At 41.8% G+C, this 23249-nt stretch overlaps 1 protein-coding gene across 2 annotated transcripts in view; it reads right to left on the bottom strand.

The window, feature by feature from the left end:
• Nucleotides 1–23249, bottom strand: part of LOC133540826 (carboxyl-terminal PDZ ligand of neuronal nitric oxide synthase protein-like) — a 218023-nt gene that overhangs the window by 87493 nt on the left and 107281 nt on the right. For both annotated transcript variants that reach the window (XM_061883781.1, XM_061883780.1), the window contains exons 3-4: nt 23157–23249; nt 20700–20758 (exon numbers count right to left, since the gene is read on the bottom strand). In XM_061883781.1, coding sequence (XP_061739765.1) covers nt 20700–20758; nt 23157–23249 — 152 coding nt within the window. The remainder of the gene's footprint in view (nt 1–20699; nt 20759–23156) is intronic.

The raw sequence follows: 23249 nt of genomic DNA on the forward strand, positions 1-23249 counted from the left end.
TTAAGTCGTTGTTACTTAGAATATGTTCCCCATACAAAAGTGTTACCAAAAACATACAACTTTGTCTTGAATTTGAAAAAAAAAATAACATTTTATTTTTCACTTAAGAAGGGTTCCGTGAATGCGTTTATGAAACTGGTGGGGTTCGGTACCTCCAACAAGGTTAAGAACCACTGATCTAGATAAATATTACACTTGAATGTGATGAGTGAGAATATGACAAAAAGACCATGGTCTCACAATTCTGACACAGCAGTTGACATCATATTCGGGTGCTTAATATGCACAAAAAAAAATATGTATTCCCACCAAAGGGTATGAGTATGTGTGATGTAATGGCTCGGTCTAGTCTGTGCTCAGGGTCAGTGACCTAGCCAGACTCGCCGTCCCAAAACACGTCTCTACCACGGCGGTTGTCATGACAACTGAGATAAGATCATCCTACGATGTGCTATGTATAGAAGACAATAACACACACTCATCAGTACTTGGCAGAAATAGGCCGTGTCTGTCTTTGCAATTTTGAGACCAACCCAAAAGCCTGATCCTTGGACTTGTTTGACCAAGAAACACGGACTATACATTCACTACTTATTTCAACTTGCCATACATGCATACAATACAGCATATACAGATCAGGGACGCCTGTGGTGGTGGGGGTGTGATCAAGAGCGTGGTCAATATGATGTCATCATTTTCTTTAAAAAGGCAAAACATGTGTACATACAGGTGCTGGTCATATTATTAGAATATGATGAAAAAGTTGATTTATTTCATTAATTCCATTTAGAAAGTCAAACTTGTAGAATGTATACATTCATTCAAAACAGACTGATACATTTCAAGTGTTTTTTTGCCAAAAAGGAGATGATTATAGCTGACTACCACTGAAAACCCTAAATTCAACATATCAGAAAATTAGAATATGGTTAAAAGGTCAGATATTGAAGACACCTGGTGCCACACCCTAATTAGCTAACTAACTCAAAACACCTGGAAAAGCCTTTAAATGGTCTCTCGTTTTGATTCTGTATGACACACAATCATGGGGAAAACTGCTGACTTGACAACTGTCCAAAATATGACCATTGATACTTTAAAGAAGGAGGGCAAGACACAAAAGGTCATTGCCGAAGAGGTTGGATGTTCCCAGAGCTCTGTGTCCAAGCACATTAATAGAGAGGCGAAGGGAAGACAAAGATGTGGTAGAAAAAAGTGTACAAGCAAGAGGGATAACCGCGCCCTGGAGAGGATTGTCAAACAAAACTCATTAAAAAAACGTGGGGGAGATCCACAAAGAGTGGACTGCAGCTGGAGTCAGTGCTTCAAGAACCACCACGCACCGACGTATGCAAGATATGGGCTTCAGCTGTCGCATTCCTTGTGTAAAACCACTCTTGAATAAGAGAAAACGTCAAAAGCGTCTCGCCTGGGCTCAAGACAAAAAGGACTGGACTGCTGCTGAGTGGTCCAAAGTTATGTTTTCAGATGAAAGTACATTTTGTATCTCCTTTGGAAATCAAGGTCCCAGAGTCTGGAGGAAGACAGGAGAGGCACAGAATCCACGTTGCCTGAAGTCCAATGACAAATTCCCACAATCGGTAATGGTCTGGGGTGCCATGTCATCTGCTGGTGTTGGTCCACTGTGTTTCCTGAGGTCTAGGGTCAATGCAGCAGTCTACCAGGAAGTTTTAGAACACTTTATGCTGCCTGCCGCGGACCAATTTTATGGAGGTGAAGATTTCATTTTCCAACATGACTTGGCACCTGCACACAGTGCCAAATCTACCGGTACCTGGTTTAAGGACCATGGTATCCCTGTTTTTGATTGGCCTGCAAACTCACCTGACCTTAACCCCAAAGAAAAGCTATGGGGTATTGTGAAGCGGAAGATGCCAGATGCCAGACCCAACAATGCTGAAGAGCTGAAGACCACTATTAAAGCAAGCTGGGCTCTCATAACACCTGAGGAGTGCAACAGACTGGTGGACTCCATGCCACGAAGTATTGCTGCAGCAATTCAGGCAAAAGGAGCTGCAACTAAGTATTGATTGCCGTACATGCTGAAACTTTCCATGTTCATACTTTCCAGTTGGCCCACATTTCAAAAAAATATTTTTTGGTACTAGTCGTAACTAATATTCTAATTTTCTGAGATACTGAATTTGGGATTTTCAGTAATTGTCAGTACTAATCATCAAAATTTAAAGAAATAAACATTTCAAATATATCACTATGTGTGTAATGAATTGATATAATATTTAAGTTTCACGTTCTGAATATAATTACTGAAATAAATCAACTTTTTCATGATATTCTAATAATATGAACAGCACCTGTATATTTGTGAAGTGAAGTGATTTATATGTATATTTATATAGCGCTTTTCTCTAGAGACTCAAAGCACTTTTACATAGTGAAACCCAATATCTAAGTTACATTCAAACCAGTGTGGGTGGCACTGGGAGCAGGTGGGTAAGGTGTCTTGCCCAAGGACACAACGGCAGTGACTAAGATGGCAGAAGCGGGGTTCGAACCCGGAACCCTCAAGTCGCTGGCACGGCCACTCTACCAACCGAGCTATACCGCCTGAGCTATACCGATTTAAAACAAATCTGTTATTAGTTTTAGTCATTAAAAACCAATAATATATTGTTTTGCTCTATTTTCAATTTTTTTCTAGAAATTTCTGCAATACTTTTTAATCATCCTTTCTTCATCAAAAACTACTAAATGCATTTAATTTAGATACTGATAAGTCATATACTGTAATATGGGATACATTATTTAAATATGTTTGAGGTATTTTAACAATTAAATTAACCTAAAATGGTCATGTCTTTGTGATCATGTTCTGTTCAGTTATGTTCTGTTTTGTTTTTGACTCCATTAGTTCCTGTTTTTGCGCACCCTGGTTTGTTTTAGTTTCCATGCCAATCAATCAGTTCACCTGTCATGTCACGCACCTAGTTCATTTAGACTCACGCACCTGCTAATCACCACAGCATTATTTAAGCCGGTAGTTGCCAGGCAGTCAGCCTGGTGACATCACCCTCTATCCACCCATGTTATCAATGCCGATGATCCATGCTCTTTCTCGGTTCGAATAAGTTTTCGTTTTTGTTGTCCATTATTCTGCCTTTGTGCGTAGTTTTGTTTCACAGCCAAGTTTTCGTACCTCCCCTGTGAGCGCTTTTCATTTGTTCCTTTTTGGAGTTAATAATTAAAAGATGTCCTCACCTTCACGCCGTGTCCGTTCCAATCGCTTTACACCTCGGGAAAACAAACCACACCATAGTCCACGCTTTGACAAAAATATAACTTCTGCCAAGGCGGAGTTGGGAGAGTGGCTGTGCCAGCAACCTAAGGGTTCCTGGTTTGATCCCCACCTTCTACCAAACTAGCCACCTCCGTTGTGTCCTTGAAGAAGACACTTCACCCTTGCTCCTGATGGATTGCATGGCAGCTCCCGCCATCAGTGTGTGAATGTGTGTGAATGGGTGAATGTGGGAATAATGTTAAAACGCGTTGAGTTCCTTGAAGGTAGAAAAGCGCTATACAAGTATAACCTATTTACCATTTTATCCTTGGGGTAAATATTGTCAAACTTATGAGATGTGATGCAGGTGTTTTTTAATTTAAATTTTTTTTTTTATAAATAGCTGTGATGACAATGTAAATAAGGGTTTTTATTTCCCTGTTGTGTTGGAATTCTTATTAATATTAATACTATTGCTGATATTATTAATTTGTTTGACTACTTTGGATTGTTTTGTGTCATGTTTGTGTGTCCTCTCAATTACTCTGTTGATTGCTATTTGGAAAGTTGTTTGGTTTGAAATTGGAATTGTATTGTTATTGTATTTTTGTTTATTACTTTGTTGGACTGATTAAAAAAAAAAAAACGACCAACAGAGACACTGGCGGTCACCACACCCCTCCGACTTTCAAGTATGACTTTATAATCTCACTAAAACACTATTAACACAATAAGCAGATAAGGGATTTTCCAGAATTATCCTATTAAATGTGTCTAATAACATCTGAATCGCTCCCACTGCCCTGTCTTTTTTTTCTTTCTTCTAGTCCTTCACTCTAACTATCCTCATCCACGGATCTTTCATCCTCGCTCCAATTAATGGGGAAATTGTCGCTTTCTCGGTCTGAATTGCTCTTGCTGCTGGTGTCTCACATTATAAACAATGTGAGGATGTGAGAAGCCCTACAACCCGTGACATCACGTGCACATTGGCTTCTACTTCCGGTACAGGCAAGGCTATTTTATTAGCGACCAAAAGTTGCGAACTTTATCGTCGATGTTCTCTACTAAATCCTTTTAGCAAAAATATGGCAATATCGCAAAATGATCAAGTATGAAACATAAAATGGACCTGCTATCCCCGTTTAAATAAGAAAATCTCATTTCAGTAGGCCTTTAAAGTTCCCCTCCTTGGATCATTTTTAAATGTGTAAGTGCGCCATGTATTTCTTGAATCTCCGGCTCTTAGCTTTGTATGGACTCATCGATCGTTTACAAACTGAGTTCGGAGAGGAAGTGACGGCAGAAAGACCGCGCCCCACGCAGGAAGTGACATCAGAAAGAACGCGCCACAGCCAGCTTCATGACAAACGGTTTTGTAACTCGGAGCTAACCACTGGAAATATGGAGGTGAGTCGTCAAGACATGCCCGTGTTTCTCCTTACGTCTTTGAGACATTTAAGAGAAAGCAATTGCAGCTATTTGGGATACAACACTTCTCTGACGGCAAGAGAACTTTCGAATATCCAGGTCAGCTGTGATTCTACTTACTGAAAAACTGTGTCCATTTGTTGAAGGAGAGACAACGAGAATGCAGGCTCCTATGGATGTGATAAAAAAAGGTAGTGTGTGCTTTGTATTACCTGGCCGACGAGGGAAGACTACGGAAAATTCCGAATGCATTTGGACTGGCAAAGCAGACTGTATCGGGTATTGTCCGCCATGTATGTCGCGGACTCAGAGTATATAAAGTCAACAAAAACGAAAGTGAAGGCAAAAGAGTGAGGAGTGTCCTGGACAGATATCTAGATGTCTTGATTGATTGATGTAAAATGTTCTTTATCATATTGTTTACTTTCAAAAGTCTGAGTGTGAAGCGAACGGAATGAGAATCAGCACCTCCAAGTCCAAGTCCATGGTTCTCGCCCGGAAAAGGGTGGAATGCCATCTCCGGGTTGGGGAGGAGGCCCTGCCCCAAGTGGAGGAGTTCAAGTACCTAGGAGTCTTGTTCACGAGTGGGGGAAGAGTGGATCGTGAGATCGACAGGCGGATCGGTGCGGCGTCTTCAGTAATGCGGACGTTGTACCGATTCGTTGTGGTGAAGAAGGAGCTGAGCCGGAAGGCAAAGTTCTCAATTTACCGGTCGATCTACGTTCCCATCCTCACCTATGGTCATGAGCTTTGGGTCATGACCGAAAGGATAAGATCACGGGTACAAGCGACCGAAATGAGTTTCCTCCGCCGTGTGGCGGGGCTCTCCCTTAGAGATAGGGTGAGAAGCTCTGCCATCCGGGAGGAACTCAAAGTAAAGCCGCTGCTCCTCCACATCGAGAGGAGCCAGATGAGGTGGTTCGGGCATCTGGTCAGGATGCCACCCAAACGCCTCCCTAGGGAGGTGTTTAGGGCACGTCCAACCGGTAGGAGGCCACGGGGAAGACCCAGGACACATTGGGAAGACTATGTCTCCCGGCTGGCCTGGGAACGCCTCGGGATCCCCCGGGAAGAGCTAGACGAAGTGGCTGGGGAGAACGAAGTCTGGGTTTCCCTGCTTAGGCTGTTGCCCCCGCGACCCGACCTCGGATAAGCGGAAGAAGATGGATGGATGGCTGGACTATGTCTCAGGTGTGATTCACTACAATAAGGGCCCCACATCACACTGGATTACAGCTAATTCAAATACCACAACAATTGGTATTGTTCAGATAAGTTAATTTAATTTAAGAACTTGCACACAAAGCAACAGTGGAGGTGACGATGACGTATGCATTTTTTGCACATACGCACTAGGTCGCGTTGCGCCGGCGGACGGAGGTGGGGAAGTTGTCTTAAACGACCATTGTGTGTGTGTGTGGACAAGGATAAGGTCAGGTGGGATTTATCCTGGATAACATTAGTGTATAAGAGGCCTCAGATACAGGATCGGAATTGATAAACGTGGATAAGTGCAAGCCTAGTTGAAAAAACATATCTGAACAAATTGGAAGGTCTGCAACACCATCTCTCACGTACCAGGCCATCCTTTGATCTTATCCTAAAAGATTGAAAATAATGAATATAACTTAGCTTCTAACAAATTAAGACCACACAGCCAAGTTTGGTTTCAGATGCCTTCATGACCATTATTATAAGTAAATGGATCAATAATGAGGGTGATTCTGTCACGGCCCGAGCGGTGTGCGTATACATGTGTGCCGTGTGCATATACATGTGTGCGCCGCGCCAGGCGCGTGTCAGTCCGGCTGCAGCAAGCAGCTGCCGTCAATCGCCAGCAATCGGCGCACCTGTCACTGATTATAGGACCTGCCTTCATAAGCCTAAACAACCTGCTATCCCGCGCCAGAACGTAGCTACCTGTCCTGTACAGTAAGCCATACCTGTCTAGCTCTAAGCGAAGTGAAGTGAATTATATTTTATATAGCGCTTTTCTCTAGTGACTCAAAGCGCTTTACATAGTGAAACCCAATATCTAAGTTACATTTAAACCAGTGTGGGTGGCACTGGGAGCAGGTGGGTAAAGTGTCTTGCCCAAGGACACAACGGCAGTGACTAGGATGGCGGAAGCGGGAATCGAACCTGCAACCCTCAAGTTGCTGGCACGGCCACTCTACCAACCGAGCTATGCATACTCTCTCCCTGTGCTTCTCCCTCTCCGTGTTGATTTGTCTCGTGTTTTCTTCTCGATCCAGCAGCCTCCCTCCGTTCCCGTGTTACAAGGTGTGAGTCTCCTCTCCCCGTGTTCCCTCTGCTTCCCAGGACTGGATCTTGGATCTCGACCTCCCGCCTGGACACGGACCTTCGATGCCTCGCTATAGCGTCCGACTTCCTGCCTGCTCACGGACCTCCGAGCTCTGCCTTGATCTCCCGCCTCTTGCTCAACACTTCCGGGTAACACTCTTCAGGTAATCTCCACACATAGTCGCACACCATACACTCTTGGATTTAGTCAAACTCCATTCTCTTGTTTATTAATATTAATATTTTCTTATTTTATATATATATATCTAAATAAATAGAGCTAAACGACATCCCGTCTCCTTCCCTCTGTACACACACTCAGATTCCACCTAAAACACTGTCCATGGCTGGTAGAGCGAACTCGACAATTATTTATTGCAAGGTGACATAAAACATCAGACACTTCAATAAAGTGAAATACTGCAGCATCACTTTGTCCTTGTCAACTTGTATTAGTTCAGAACAGTAAATACTGAGGACTTTGTTACGGTGTCAGGGAACAGCTGTCCTTATCACACCTTTCTAAGAACAGACGGCCCGCTGAATTGAAGTATATTACTAAGCGGAGGAGAAGAAAACTCTAAAAGAGACTTATTACCCTCCTTAGTATGGATGCGCTCTCACACACTTACCACTCACCCACTTTAGAAGGTTTGCTGGTTGGAACCAAACACAGGCAGACAACTAAAGACATTTATATATTTAATACCTTTTGTTAATGTGGAAGCGTTTGTGATTAGATTCAAGGATCTAAAAGGCAGCGACTAGAGTGCTTGGAAAATTACGTTTCTACGGGACTTTAAAACAGTGTTCCTTAAACCTGGGGCCTGAACCTGTTGTAGGGCAGCGAGCGCCCCCTGGATGGCCACCACAGTTAAAGTACCAATGATTAGGTGTGGCGAAATTTTTCCTCTGCATTTGACCCATCCCCTTGTTCCCCCTTGTTTGGTGATTGAACCCCCAATTCCAACCCTTGATTGTCTTTGGTATGACAAAAAAATATCTGTTTCAAGGCTATGTGTGGTAAACTGAATTTTTCATGTTTTTCTGTGTTGGTTTGCACAAAAAAAAGTCTGCGGGCTATAGAGCGTTTTCATTTCGGGCTCCAGTACTCTGGAATGCCCTCCCGGTAACAGTTCGAGATGCCACCTCAGTAGAAGCATTTAAGTCTCACCTTAAAACTCATTTGTATACTCTAGCCTTTAAATAGACTCCCTTTTTAGACCAGTTGATCTGCCGTTTCTTTTCTTTTTCTTCTATGTCCCACTCTCCCTTGTGGAGGGGGTCCGGTCCGATCCGGTGGCCATGTACTGCTTGCCTGTGTATCGGCTGGGGACATCTCTGCGCTGCTGGTCCGCCTCCGCTTGGGATGGTTTCCTGCTGGCTCCGCTGTGAACGGGACTCTCGCTGCTGTGTTGGATCCGCTTTGGACTGGACTCTCGCGACTGTGTTGGATCCATTATGGATTGAACTTTCACAGTATCATGTTGGACCCGCTCGACATCCATTGCTTTCCTCCTCTCCAAGGTTCTCATAGTCATCATTGTCACCGAGGTCCCACTCTGGGTGTGAGTTTTCCTTGCCCTTATGTGGGCCTACCGAGGATGTCGTAGTGGTTTGTGCAGCCCTTTGAGACACTAGTGATTTAGGGCTATATAAGTAAACATTGATTGATGTTTTACTCTCGCTCTCGCCCACAGTCTGGAGTGCAGGTGACGCTGGGCAATCGTGCACACCTGAAAGCTGATTAGGTGGTCTATTTAGTCTGGGTGCTGACGGCCTGTCAGTGCCGGAACTTTGTATTCCACTGCAAGTTCTCTCGCATGTGTCTTGGCCTCCCTACAAACTCACAGTCTTTCTAGTCTGTCTTGTGCTCCTCTCAGGTTTGCTTATTTATATCCTAGCCTTGTCTAGCGTCTTTAGTTAACATTTTGTTTCTTTGTTTTACTTCGTGTTTTGAAGTATGTTGTCCTAGCTTAGTCTAGCGTTTTCTGTTCAATTTTTGATTGTTTGATATAGTTATTTATTCACGGTGTGTTTTTGTATTTCCACCGTCGCTTTTTGTTTTGGCTACGTTCCACTTCCACCTAAATAAAGGAAGAACTTAACTATATCAAACTAAGTCTTTGCATCCTCGGGATCCACTCTCCAATTTTCGTAACACTATGGTCCCTATGGATGCACTTTTTCACCACTTGACAGCATGAAACAAACAGAAAAAGCCTGAAGCTGAAGTCATAGAGTAGTTTCTTCAGTGTAAAAATGTGGACTAAAGTGGTGAAGTTGTTCTTAAAATACATCCGCGTTCTTTGATGAAACAGTCAGAGGCTAGATCTTTCTGAAAAGACTAACCAATAATTACATTTCTACAAAAAGGGTCACAGGTATATGTTAAAGCGCTGTTGTTACTCCAATCAATAATTATTTTTTCTTCTCATAGTCGATGCCAGAATGGCATGTTCAAGGCCAGATTGGTATTCTCTCGAAGGTGGGGCGAGTCTTTCCAAATCAGGGGTGGGAATCAAAGAGCCAAGAAATAACAGTCCTTGAGAAGATGGCCATCAAGAGACGTTAGAGTGGTGCCATTGGCCGATAAGAGGAAATTGTGAATCCTAAAATTCTTAGTGAGCTTGGGTACATATTTAGAGCTTAGCCAGCGAGGTACGGTGGTGAAGTGAAGTGAAGTGAATTATATTTATATAGCGCTTTTCTCTAGTGACTCAAAGCGCTTTACATAGTGAAACCCAATATCCAAGTTACATTTAAACCAGTGTGGGTGGCACTGGGAGCAGGTGGTTAAAGTGTCTTGCTCAAGGACACAACGGCATTGACTAGGATGGCGGAAGCGGGAATCGAACCTGCAACCCTCAAGTTGCTGGCACGGCCACTCTACCAACCGAGCTAAACGGTGGTGAGACGTGGTCTCGGCACATACCATGTCCTTCTTACGCAGTCAAACCTTGAGAAGGCAGGCTGCACACATGAAATGTGTGCTTCAAGTAGAGCAAAGGTCTAAGGGGCACAAGTTTGAAAAGAGATTGAACCTGAGTGAACCTACACACAAGTGTATATTTGCTGAAGTTTTCTAACACTGTATTTTCACTTGCGTTTTAATGTTATTGACAGTTTCATTAAGAAACATAAATTATTATTAAATTAGTTGGAATTTATTCATTGTAGGAGTGTGTAATTGTCCATCCATCCATCTTCTTCCGCTTATCCGAGGTCGGGTCAGGGGGAAAACGCCTAGAGAGCGAAGCCTAGACTTTCCTCTCCCCAGCCACTTTGCACACCTCTTTCCCGGGGGATCGCGAGGCATTCCCAGGCCAGCCGTGAGACACAGTCTTCCCAACATGTCCTTGGTCTTCCCCGTGGCCTCCTACCGGTTGGACGTGCCCTAAACACCTCCCTAGGGAGAAGTTCGGGTGGCATCCAGACCAGATGCCTGAACCACCTCATCTGGCTCCTCTAGGTGTGGAGGAGCAGCGGCTTTAGTTTGAGCTTCCCCCGGATGGCAGAGCTTCTCACCCTATCTCTAAGGGAGAGCCCCGCCACACGGCGGAGGAAACTCATTTCGGCCGCTTGTACCCGTGATCTTATCCTTTTGGTCATAACCCAAAGATCATGACCATAGGTGAGGATGGGAACGTAGATCGACTGGTAAATTGAGAGCTTTGCCTTCCGGCTCAGCTCCTTCTTCACCACAACGGATCGATACAGCGTCCGCATTTCTGAAGACGCCGCACCGATCCGCCTGTCGGTCTCACGATCCACTCTTCCTTCACTCGTGACTCGGAGGTACTTGAACTCCTTCTCTTGGGGCAGGGTCTCTTCCCCAACCCGGAGATGGCACTCCACCCTTTTTCAGGCGAGAACCATGGACTGGGACTTGGAGGTGCTGATTCTCATCCCAGTCCCTTCACACTCGGCTGCGAACCGATCCAGTGAGAGCTGAAGATCCTGGCCAGATGAAGCCATCAGGACTACATCATCTGCAAAAAGCAGAGACCTAATCCTGCAGCCACCGAACCAGATCCCCTCAAAGCCTTGACTGTGCCTGGAAATTCTGTCCATAAAAGTTATGAAGGGAATCGGTGACAAAGGGCAGCCTTGGCGGAGTCCAACCCTCACTGGAAACGTGTCAGACTTTCTGCCGGCAATGCGGACCAAGCTCTGGCACTGATTTTATCAGACAGTCCGATACCCCATACTCTCTGAGCACTCCCCAAAGGACTTCCCGAGGGACACGGTCGAATGCCTTCTCCAAGTCCACAAAGCACATGTAGACTGGTTGGGCAAACTCCCATGCACTCTCATTGTATGTAAACTATTTTTTCATCATCTTTAGCAGTAGTATTCATTTTTGTAATCAGCCTGATGCAAGCTTTGATAATAATCTGGGTGATGCAACACATGGTTTCATATCATTTGACACGATTTATCCTGTAAACTGTAAGTGGGTTAGATATAATTATTGAATAAGATTAAAATCAAGAGTAAGATTACTAAATCTATGTTAATATTTAAGTGTGCCTTGGGCCTCTCTGTGGTGGAATTGTTAGGCGCCTGCTTTAGATGAAACCAAAGTGTTATGCACATATTGCAGCAATTCATTATCTTGACATCAAAGCCAAACAGGCTTCAAATAACATCTAAAAGAGAAACATTTTTTTGTGGCACCCGTGGGCAACAACGCTAGTAGTAGGTCAGGGGTCACCAACGCGGTGCCACAGGTAGCCCGTAAGGACCAGATGAGTCGCCCGCTGGCCTGTTCTAAAAATAGCTCAAATAGCAGCACTTACCAGTGAGCTGCCTCTGTTTTTTAAATTGTATTTATTTACTAGCAAGCTGGTCTCGCTTTGCTCGTCATTTTTAATTCTAAGAGAGACAAAACTCAAATAGAATTTGAAAATCCCCCCCAAAAATTTAAAAACTTGGTCTTCACTTGTTTAAATAAATTCAATTCTTGTTTTACTTTGCTTCTTATAACTTTCAGAAAGACCATTTTAGAGAAAAAATACAACCTTAAAAATTATTTTAGGATTTTTAAACACATATGCCTTTTTACCTTCCTTTTCTGTCCTGACAATTTCAATCAATGTTCAAATAAATTTGTTGTTTTTATTGTAAAGAATAATAAATACATTTTAATTTAATTCTTCATTTTAGCTTCTGTTTTTTCGACAAAGAATATTTGTGAAATATTTCTACAAACTTATTATGATTAAAACTTTAAAAAAAAATTCAGGCAAAAATCTAGAAAATCTGTAGAATCAAATTTAAATCTTATTTCAAAGTATTTTGAATTTATTATAACATTTTTGTTCAGTAAAATCTAGAAAAAATAATGATTTGTCTTTGTTAGAAATATAGCTTGGTCCAATTTGTTATATATTCTAACAAAGTGCAGATTGGATTTTAACCTATTTAAAACATGTCATCAAAATTCTAAAATCAATTTTAATCAGAAAAAATGAGTAACGATCAATCAATCAATCAATGTTTATTTATATAGCCCCAAATCACAAATGTCTCAAAGGACTGCACAAATCATTACGACTACAACATCCTCGGAAGAACCCACAAAAGGGCAAGGAAAACTCACACCCAGTGGGCAGGGAGAATTCACATCCAGTGGGACGCCAGTGACAATGCTGACTATGAGAAACCTTGGAGAGGACCTCAGATGTGGGCAACCCCCCCCCCCCCCCCCCCCCTCTAGGGGACCGAAAGCAATGGATTTCGAGCGGGTCTAACATGATACTGTGAAAGTTCAATCCATAGTGGCTCCAAGACAGCAGCGAGAGTCCCGTCCACAGGAAACCATCTCAAGCGGATCAGCAGCGTAGAGATGTCCCCAACCGATACAGGCGAGCGGTCCATCCTGGGTCCCGACGATGTTCCAGACATTATTTTTTTTTTAAATTTTCAAAGCTTGTTTTTCTCTTCTTTTTTTCGGTTGATTTTATAATTTTGAAGAGTAGAAATTGAAGATAAACTATGTTTCAAAATTAAATTTTAATTTTTTTCGTGTTTTCTCCTCTTTTAAACCGTTCAATTAAGTGTTTTTTTCATCATTTATTCTCTACAAAAAACCTTCCGTAAAAAGAGAAAAAATGTATGACGGAATGTAAGACAGAAATACGCATTTTTATATATATATATAGATTTATTTATTAAAAGTAAATTGAGCAAATCGGCTATTTCTGGCAATTTATTTAAGTGTGTATCAAACTGGTAGCCCTTCGCATTAATCAGTACCCAAGAAGTAGCTCTTGGTTTCAAAAAGGTTGCTGACCCCTGTAGTAGATCATTGAAACATAGGACAATAATCGAAGCTGGAGAACTTTACACAAAAGTGCCACAAATAAGTTAAGCAACACCTTTGTAGATAATTTGATTAATAGCAAATAATCAAAATTCTAAAGTGTGATTATTGTGATGAAAAAAATGATCAATAGAAAACACAAGATATGCCGAAGGATTAGTGTTACGACCCACATCTCCACACTAATTCAGGTGCTGGATTCTTCTGAATATGCAACGTAAATCGATTCGTGCCAGGACCACCAGAACAAATGATGCTCCACAAACTTATATTTTTGATCCGGAAAAGGATGAGCTCTAAGTTTTGGAAGCCCTGCCAAATAAATCCAGCTTTAGTGAAACACTAAGCATCATGTAGCAGTATTGCTAAGTCCTAAACCAAAAATATAAACTACAAACATAATAAAACGATAGCTTACTGTACCATGTCTGCTCTCACTGGATGACAACTGATGGGATGTCCATATTTTCCCTATCAGATGAAGCATGTATTTATTTTAATCCGGACGAAGGGTTAAAAATGTTGTCGCTAACAGTCACATTTCCAGTCTCCATTTCCGGGTATAAACTGAATGACACAGATGAACAGCTTCTAGATCAGTGGTTCTTAACCTTGTTGGAGGTACCAAACCCCACCAGTTTCATAAGCGCATTCACCGAACCCTTCTTTAGTGAGAAATAAAATGTTTTTTTCTCAAATTCAAGACAAAGTTATATGTTTTTTTTTTTACTGGTGCACAAAATGAACCGTGCATGAACATCGTCTTGTTCAAAAAACAAAACCAACTCAGTGCATGAACTCACAACAAATTACACACCTGCGAATCCGATGGAAAATTAGAGGGAACATTGTTTGGGGGACATGCATAATACGGCGGAAGGGAGAAGTTTTATTTAGACGATGACTCGGGTGTGTCCTGACCTCCGCCGAACCCCTGAGGCCGACTCACTGAACCCCTAGGGTTCGATCGAAGCCAGGTTAAGAACCCCTTTTCTAGATTCATGGTTATGAATCATGAGAGTCATGATGTTTGATCTAGAATAACTTTGACGAGTCGAACACGATGCAGTGGTAGCAAAAGTAGCATAAGCTTCATCTTCTCTACAGTTTTACTGCAGTTTGAATCTATATATGTTGCATTACTGCCATCTTCAGTTGCATTTTATAATCACATTAAATTCTCTCCTTCAGTCCAGTGGAGCATAAACTATAGTTAGCTATCGGGTATCAACGCAAAAAATAGTTTGTCTGCTTTAGCACTAATAATAACAAAACCCCGGCCGAGTCTTATTAAAGACTATAAAAGTGGTACCCATTACCTCCCTGCTTGGCACTCAGCATCAAGGGTTGGTATTGGGGGTTAAATCACCAAAAATGATTCCCGGGCGTGGCCACCGCTGCTGCTCACTGCTCCCCTCACCTCCCAGTGGGGGTGAATAAGGGGATGGGTCAAATGCAGAAGACAAATTTCCCCACACCTAGTGTGTGTGTACTTTAACTTTGACTGTCTAATGCAAGGGTCGGCAACCCAAAGTGTTGAAAGAGCCATATTGGACAAAAAATACAAAAACAAATCTGTCTGGAGCCGCGAAACAAATTTAAAAGCCATATTACATACAGATAGTGTGTCATGAGATATAAATTGAATTAAGAGGACCTAAAGGAAACTAAATAAGCTCAAATATAGCTACAAGTGAGGCATAGTGATGCAATATGTACATACAGGTAGCCTAAATAGCATGTTAGCATCGATTAGCTTGCTGTCATGCAGTGACCAAATATGTCTGATTAGCACTCCACACAAGTCAATAACATCAACAAAACTCACCTTTGTGCATTCACGCACAACGTTAAAAGTTTGGTGGACAAAATGAGACGGAAAAAGAAGTTGCATAAAACACGTCTTAGAAAGTCGGAGAAAGTTATGGATGTAAACAAACTACGGTGAGGTCAAGGACTGCCAGAATTAGTTGGACGAAATGGCGCTTGCCAAATACTCGATTCAATGAAGCATGTTTAAAGGGGAACATTATCACAATTTCAAAAGGGTTAAAAACAATAAAAATCATTTCCCAGTGGCTTGTTGTATTTTTTGAAGTTTTTTTCAAAATTTTACCGGTCCTGGAATATATCCCTAAAAAAAGCTTTAAAGTGCTTGATTTTCGCTATTTGCGATGCGACTATCCATTTCCCTGTGACGTCATACAGTGCTGCCAATGTAAACAAAAAATGGGAAATAGCACAGCAAGATATAGCGACATTAGCTCGGATTCAGACTCGGATTTCAGCGGTTTAAGCGATTCAACAGATTACACATGTATTGAAATGGATGGTTGGAGTATGAAAGTATTGAAGAAGAAACTGAAGCTATTGAGCGAAAAGCTATTGACGCTATTAATAGCCATAGCATGGCCGAATAGCTGCGTTAGCATCGCCTATAAAATGTGCGGACCAAACGATTAGGACTTTCGCATCTTTTGACACTGAAACAACTTAAATCCTTCGATTGGTAAGTGTTTTTTTCGCATTAAATGTGGGTGGAAGGAAACGTAATATAGTTGCAAATGCATCTGCAGGTTATCCATACATCTCTGTGCCATGTCTGCTTTAGCACTGCCGGTAAATAGCATGTTAGCATCGATTAGCGTAGCATATTAGCATTGATTAGCTGGCAGTCAACATCAACAAAACTTACCTTTGTGATTTCGTTGACTTTATCGTTGCAAATGCATCTGCAGGTTATCCATACATCTCTGTGCCATGTCTGCTTTAGCACCACCAGTGAATAGCATTATAGCGTTGATTAGCGTAGCATGTTAGCATTGATTAGCTGGCAGTCACGCCGGGACCAAATATGTCTGATTAGCACATTTGCTGCTTTAATGTCTTTAATTGCTGCTTTAATGTCTTTAATGTCCTCTGTGTTCTTTGATGTTTGATGTTTCCCTCTTACACACATGTAAGAGGGATGTGCACCATGGCTATGAGTTGTTGTTTTTTCCCTTGGCCTCAGTCTGCACCTCCTCTCCAGGGCCCAGGCTAAGACCGATTTTTATTTTATTTTATTTTAATCTTCTATTTTTTTCTCCCATCCCCCCCCCCTCCCTTGTTTACCTGTATCTCATCTTTTTTGTAAGGGGCGCTGGAAGCCGGCAGACCCGTCAGCGATCCTGTTCTGTCTCCCTGTAATGTTTGTCTGATCTTGAATGGGATTGTGCTGAAAATTTAAATTTTCCTGAAGGAACTCTCCTGATGGAATAAATAAAGTACTATCTAATCTACTATCTAAGGTCAACATCAACAAAACTCACCTTTGTGATTTCGTTGAATTTATCGTTGCAAATGCATCTGCAGGTTATCCATACATCTCTGTGCCATGTCTGTCATTGCCGGTAAAATGTGGAGACACTTTGGTACATTCAATGGGGGTCTGGCGGCAGACGCTTTGGCATCTTCAGGCCGGTGGTGCAACTTGAATCCCTCCCTGTTAGTGTTGTTACACCCTCCGACAACACACCGGTGAGGCATGATGTCTCCAAGGTTCCAAAAAATAGTCGAAAAAAACGGAAAATAACAGAGCTGAGACCCGGTGTTTGCAATGTGTTGAAAATGAAAATGGTGGCTGTATTACCTCGGAGACGTCACGTTCTGACGTCATCGCAAAAAGAGCGATAAATAGAGAGGCGTTTACTTCACCAAAATTCACCCATTTAGAGTTCGGAAATCGGTTAAAAAAATATATGGTCTTTTTTCTGCACCATCAAGGTATATATTGACGCTTACATAGGTCTGGTGATAATGTTCCCCTTTAATACAAACAGTGTGCTCTATAACAATTAGGGAGGTTTGTGTCATGTTGTCCTACTGAAGCATTTAAGTCTCACCTTAAAACTCATTTGTATACTCTAGCCTTTAAATAGACTCCCTTTTTAGACCAGTTGATCTGCCGTTTCTTTTCTTTTTCTTCTATGTCCCACTCTCCCTTGTGGAGGGGGTCCAGTCCGATCCGGTGGCCATGTACTGCTCGCCTGTGTATCGGCTGGGGACATCTCTGCGCTGCTGATCCGCCTCCGCTTGGGATGGTTTCCTGCTGGCTCCGCTGTGAACGGGACTCTCGCTGCTGTGTTGGATCCGCTTTGGACTGGACTCTTGCGACTGTGTTGGATCTATTATGGATTGAACTTTCACAGTATCATGTTAGACCCGCTCGACATCCATTGCTTTCCTCCTCTCCAAGGTTCTCATAGTCATCATTGTCACCGACGTCCCACTGGGTCATTATTGTCACCGATGTCCCACTGGGTGTGAGTTTTCCTTGCCCTTATGTGGGCCTACCGAGGATGTCGTGGTGGTCTGTGCAGCCCTTTGAGACACTAGTGATTTAGGGCTATATAAGTAAACATTGATTGATTGATTGATACTGCAGAAACCATATTAAAACAAAATATATGTTTTTTCCCCTCATCTTTTTCCATTTTTCTTATATATTTGAAAAAGCTCCAGAGAGCCACTAGAGCGGCGAAAAGAGCTGCATGCTGCTCCAGAGCCGCGGGTTGCCGATCTCCGGTCTAATGGAACAAAAGTGCAAGGTAATCTAAATATTGATGAATTCACCACCTGGACCAAACAACAAACTAAATGTAATGTATGAACTGTTAGTGCCTCTATTACAGTTTGGGCCAATGTTGCAGTATTTCACTGCCTTGTGTAAATTTCAAAGTATTGGAAATGTGTCAAGCAGCCAGTAACCCATATTAATAGCGCCTGCTAATCTAATTAAAGCCAAGACGATGTTATAGACCTCTTACCGGTCCTAATCTTTAAATCAACAAGCATTTTCCAGGCGTACAGGGTACAGGGGAATGAGGTTCCACAAATAAGTCTGCTTTTTAACACGGCTTGAACGCACCCAGTCTGCCATAGAATAAGCGTTGGTGACTTTGTCCCTGCTTTAAGCAAGTATTCAGACACCCCTGGATACCAGGAGGGCAAAAGTGAATATATTCATATTCATATTCAGTGAAATGTTTCTTGCATCATGCATTAACTTGGTAATCAGATACAAACCACCACGAAAGGCAGAATTTTTGCAAATTATAAGAGGTCATCTACAAAAGGGGGTTAATACATAAATATAAACACACAACAGACAGAGTGACTCATGATCAACAATGCCCTGAAATAGTATGTGTCGTATACCTTTCAGAATTTTTAAAAGGGAAATTAAATTAATTATTTGCTACATATTTACAGTAGGTCAGAAGACATCCAAATTCTTAAAACAAAAAATATATTCCGTATGAGTTGGGAAATTGTGTTAGATGTAAATATTAACGGAATACAATTATTTTTAAATCCTTTTCAACCAATATTCAATTAAATGCACTACAAAGACAAGATATTTGAAGTTCAAACTCATAAACTTTATTTTTTTTCTTTCTTTGAATGTCACGGCTGCAACACGTGCCAAAGTAGTTGGGAAAGGGCATGTTCATCACTGTTACATCACCAATTCTTTTAACAACACTCAATAAACGTTTGGGAACTGAGGAAACTAACTGTTGAAGCTTTGAAAGTGGAATTCTTTCCCATTCTTGTTTTATGTAGAGCTTCAGTCGTTCAACAGTCCAGGGTTTCCGCTGTCGTATTTTACGCTTTGTAATGCGCCACACATATTCGATGGGAGACAGGTCTGGACTGCAGGCGGGCCAGGAAAGTACCCGCAATCTTTTTTTACGAAGCCACGCTGTTGTAACACGTGCTGAATGTGGCTTGGCATTGTCTTGCTGAAATAAGCAGGGGCGTCCATGAAAAATACGGCCCATATGTTGTTCCAAAACCTGTCTGTACGTTTCAGCATTAATGGTGCCTTCACAGATGTGTAAGTTACCCATGCCTTGGGCATTAATGCACCCCCATACCCTCACAGATGCTAGCTTTTAAACTTTGCGTTTATAACAGTCTGGATGGTTCGTTTCCCCTTTGGTCCGGAAAACACGATGTCGAATATTTCCAAAAAGAATTTGAAATGTGGACTCGTCAGACCACAGAACTCCTGTCCAAAAGCAGAACCTAGTAACTCACTTCTAGAGATACCCTTGAGACACTAGATTTTTCTGTTGTATCTACGCGGTTATGTGGTAGTTGCTAGGTCCTGCCATGCGCGTAACAGCTTACTTACGGAATGAATTACAATATCGCATACACTAATGTAAAGCATATCACCTAGGAACTCCAAAATTATTATCAGCTCAGTTTTGACCAAAATTGAGTTACTGGGTTTTGCATTTGGACGGGAAAGAACACTTTTCCACTTTGCATCAGTCCATTTTAGATGATCCCGGGCCCAGAAAAGGCGCCGGCGTTTCTGGATGTTGTTGATAAATGGCTTTCGTTTTGCATAGTAGAGCTTTAACTTGCACTTACAGATGTAGCGACAAACTGTATTTAGTGACAGTGGTTTTCTGAAGTGTTCCTGAGCCCATTTGGTGATATCCTTTAGATATTGATACAGTGCTGAGGGGTCGAAGGTCACGGTCATTCATGTTGGTTTCCGGCCATGCCGCTTACGTGGTGTGATTTCTCTAGATTCTCTGAACCTTTTGATGATATTATGGACCGTAGATGTTGAAATCCCTAAATTTCTTGCGATTGCACTTTGAGAAACGTTGTTCTTAAACTGTTTGACTATTTGCTCACGCAGTTGTGGACAAAGGGGTGTACCTCGCCCCATCCTGAGCATTTTTTGGGAAGCTGTTTTTATACCCAATCAAGGCACCCACCTGTTCCCAATTAGCCTGCACACCTGTGGGAAGTTCCAAATAAGTGTTTGATGAGCATTCCTCAACTTTATCAGTATTTATTGCCACCTTTCCCAACTTATTTTTCACGTGTTGCTGGCATCAGATTCTAAAGTTAATGATTATTTGCAACAACAAAAAAAATGTGTGGCGCGTTATGAAGCGTAAAATACGACAGCGGAGACCCCGGACTGTTGAACGACTGAAGCTCTACATAAAACAAGAATGGTAAAGAATTCCACTTTTAAAGCTTCAACATTTGGTTTCCTCAGTTCCCAAGCGTTTATTGAGTGTTGTTAAAAGAAAAGGTGATGTAACATAGTGGTGAACATGCCCTTTCCCAACTACTTTGGCACGTGTTGCAGCCATGAAATTCTAAGTTAATTATTATTTGCAAAAAAAAAATAAAGTTTATGAGTGTGAACATCAAATATGTTGTCTTTGTAGCATATTCAACTGAATATGGGTTGAAAATTATTTGCAAATCATTGTATTCCGTTTATATTTACATCTAACACAATTTCCCAACTCATATGGAAACGGGGTTTGTATAAGAAGAGTGTTTATGGTAGCTTACCTGTAAATGGGGTCTTGCATCACCATCATTTTATTTTCATCCCACATCCACTCTTTCTTCTGTACATAAAAAAAAAAAAAAAAATTACTGCATTAAAAAAATGGGAAATCCAAACATAAATTGGGATTATAGTGACTGGAAAATACATTGAGATATACAGCAGTCATATTTTAATGATTCTCAATTCGAGATGCCTGTGGCCTTTTAGATTCATGAAAATGAATGGCTTGTTATGCCTTGCTGGAACTTTAAATTAATTCAAATTCCAAATATTGACACATTGTCTCAGCCTAAGCGGTGCAATGACATATCCATGCAAACTCACACACTGATTGACCTTGTCTGTCTGCCCCCATGGGAGAGTTTAATGTCACAATAAAATGTCAACACATAGGCACAAAGGAATTTATTTATATTGATTCCTATCTCCTCGGAGCTTTGTTCGCTCAACATTTCAATCACTTCTATCTTTGGTCTATGATTGATTATGTGCTCGGACTTGGCGATTAATTGCTGACCACCGCATGACATTTGGGCTGCCAGAATGATTCCAAACAGGACAATAAAACACACAAATATAAACCACGGTTCTGTAAACATTTTGGCCAGAGAACCTGACATTGAGCCATGAGCATTACAAACCTGCACCCTGGCTGAGTGTGCATCAAAACAACTAATTATAGAAATTTAACACGGGATACAATAATTGAACCGCCTAATGAGTTTCATATGAACCCTTGAATTTTAGGATGGTGTTGCCTCTACTTGCTGTGCAGAAGTAACCTCCACACAAACTGGAATGGAAGAGTTCAGACAGCACAAACAGTACCTATCTACAAAACCCGTTTCCATATGACTTGGGAAATTGTGTTAGAGGTAAATAAAAACGGAATACAATGATTTGTGAATCATTTTCAACCCATATTCAGTTGAATATGCAACAAAGACGACATATTTGATGTTCAAACTTTAGAATTTGATGCCAGCAACACGTGGCAAAAAAGTTAGGAAAGGTGGCAATACATACTGATAAAGGTGAAGAATGCTCATCAAACACTTATTTGGAACATCCCACAGGTGTGCAGGCTAATTGGGAACAGGTGGTTGCCATGATTGGGTATACAACTAGATTCCCCAAAAATGCTCAGTCTTTCACAAGAATGGATGGGGCGAGGTACACCCCTTTGTCCACAACTGTGTGAGCAAATAGTCAAACAGTTTAAGAACAACGTTTCTCAAAGTGCAATTGCAAGAAATTTACGGATTTCAACATCTACGGTCCATAAAATCCTCAAAAGCTTCAGAGAATCTGGAAAAATCACTCCACGTAAGCGGCATGGCCGGAAACCAACATTGAATGACCGTGACCTTTGCTCCCTCAGACGGCACTGTATCAAAAACCGGCATCAATCTCTAAAGGATATCACCACATGGGCTCAGGAACACTTCAATAAACCACTGTCACTAAATACAGTTGGTCGCTACATCTGTAAGTGCAAGTTAAAAGCTCTACTATGCAAAGTGAAAGCCATTTATCAACAACATCCAGAAACGCCGCCGGCTTCTCTGGGCCCGAGATCCTCTAAGATGGACCGGTGCAAAGTGGAAAAGTGTTCTGTGGTCTGACGAGTCCACATTTTCAATTATTTTTGGAAATATTTGACATCGTGTCATCTGAACCAAAGGGGAAGCGAACCATCCAGACTGTTATCGAAGCAAAGTTCAAAAGCCAGCATCTGTGATGGTATGGGGGTGCATTAGTGCCCAAGGCATGGGTAACTTACACATCTGTGAAGGCACCATTAATGCTGAAAGGTACATACAGGTTTTGGAACAACATATGCTGCCATCTAAGCGCCGTCTTTTTCATGGACGCCCCTGCTTATTTCAGCAAGACAATGCCAAGCCACATTCAGCTAGTGTCACAACAGCGCGGCTTCGTTAAAAAAAAAAGAGTTTGGGTACTTTCCTGGCCCGCCTGCAGTCCAGACCTGTCTCCCATCGAAAATGTGTGGCGCATTATGAAGCGTAAAATACGACAGCGGAGACCCCGGACTGTTGAACGACTTAAGCTCTACATAAAACAAGAATGGGAAAGAATTCCACTTTCAAAGCTTCAACAATTAGTTTCCTCCGTTCCCAAACATTTATTGAGTGTTGTTAAAAGAAAAGGTGATGTAACACAGTGGTGAACATGCCCTTTCCCAACTACTTTGGCACGTGTTGCAGCCATGAAATTCTAAGTCAATTATTATTTGCAAAAAAAAATAAAGTTTGTGAGTTTGAACATCAAATATCTTGTCTTTGTAGTGCATCCAATTGAATATGGGTTGAAAAGGATTTGCAAATCATTGTATTCCGTTTATATTTACATCTAACACAATTTCCCAACTCATATGGAAACGGGGTTTGTAAACAAAACAACGCAAAGCGAGAACAACAAGAAAGTTCACTCACTTTTTTCTTCTTTCTTATGGTGACTTTGACGCCCTCAGCAGACACCATGATGCTGACCTTTTTCTTTTTGATGTTTTTCACCTTGAACTCATA

The sequence above is a fragment of the Nerophis ophidion genome, linkage group LG22 (assembly GCF_033978795.1).
Source record: "Nerophis ophidion isolate RoL-2023_Sa linkage group LG22, RoL_Noph_v1.0, whole genome shotgun sequence".
In the NCBI taxonomy this organism is placed as follows: Eukaryota; Metazoa; Chordata; class Actinopteri; order Syngnathiformes; family Syngnathidae; genus Nerophis; species Nerophis ophidion.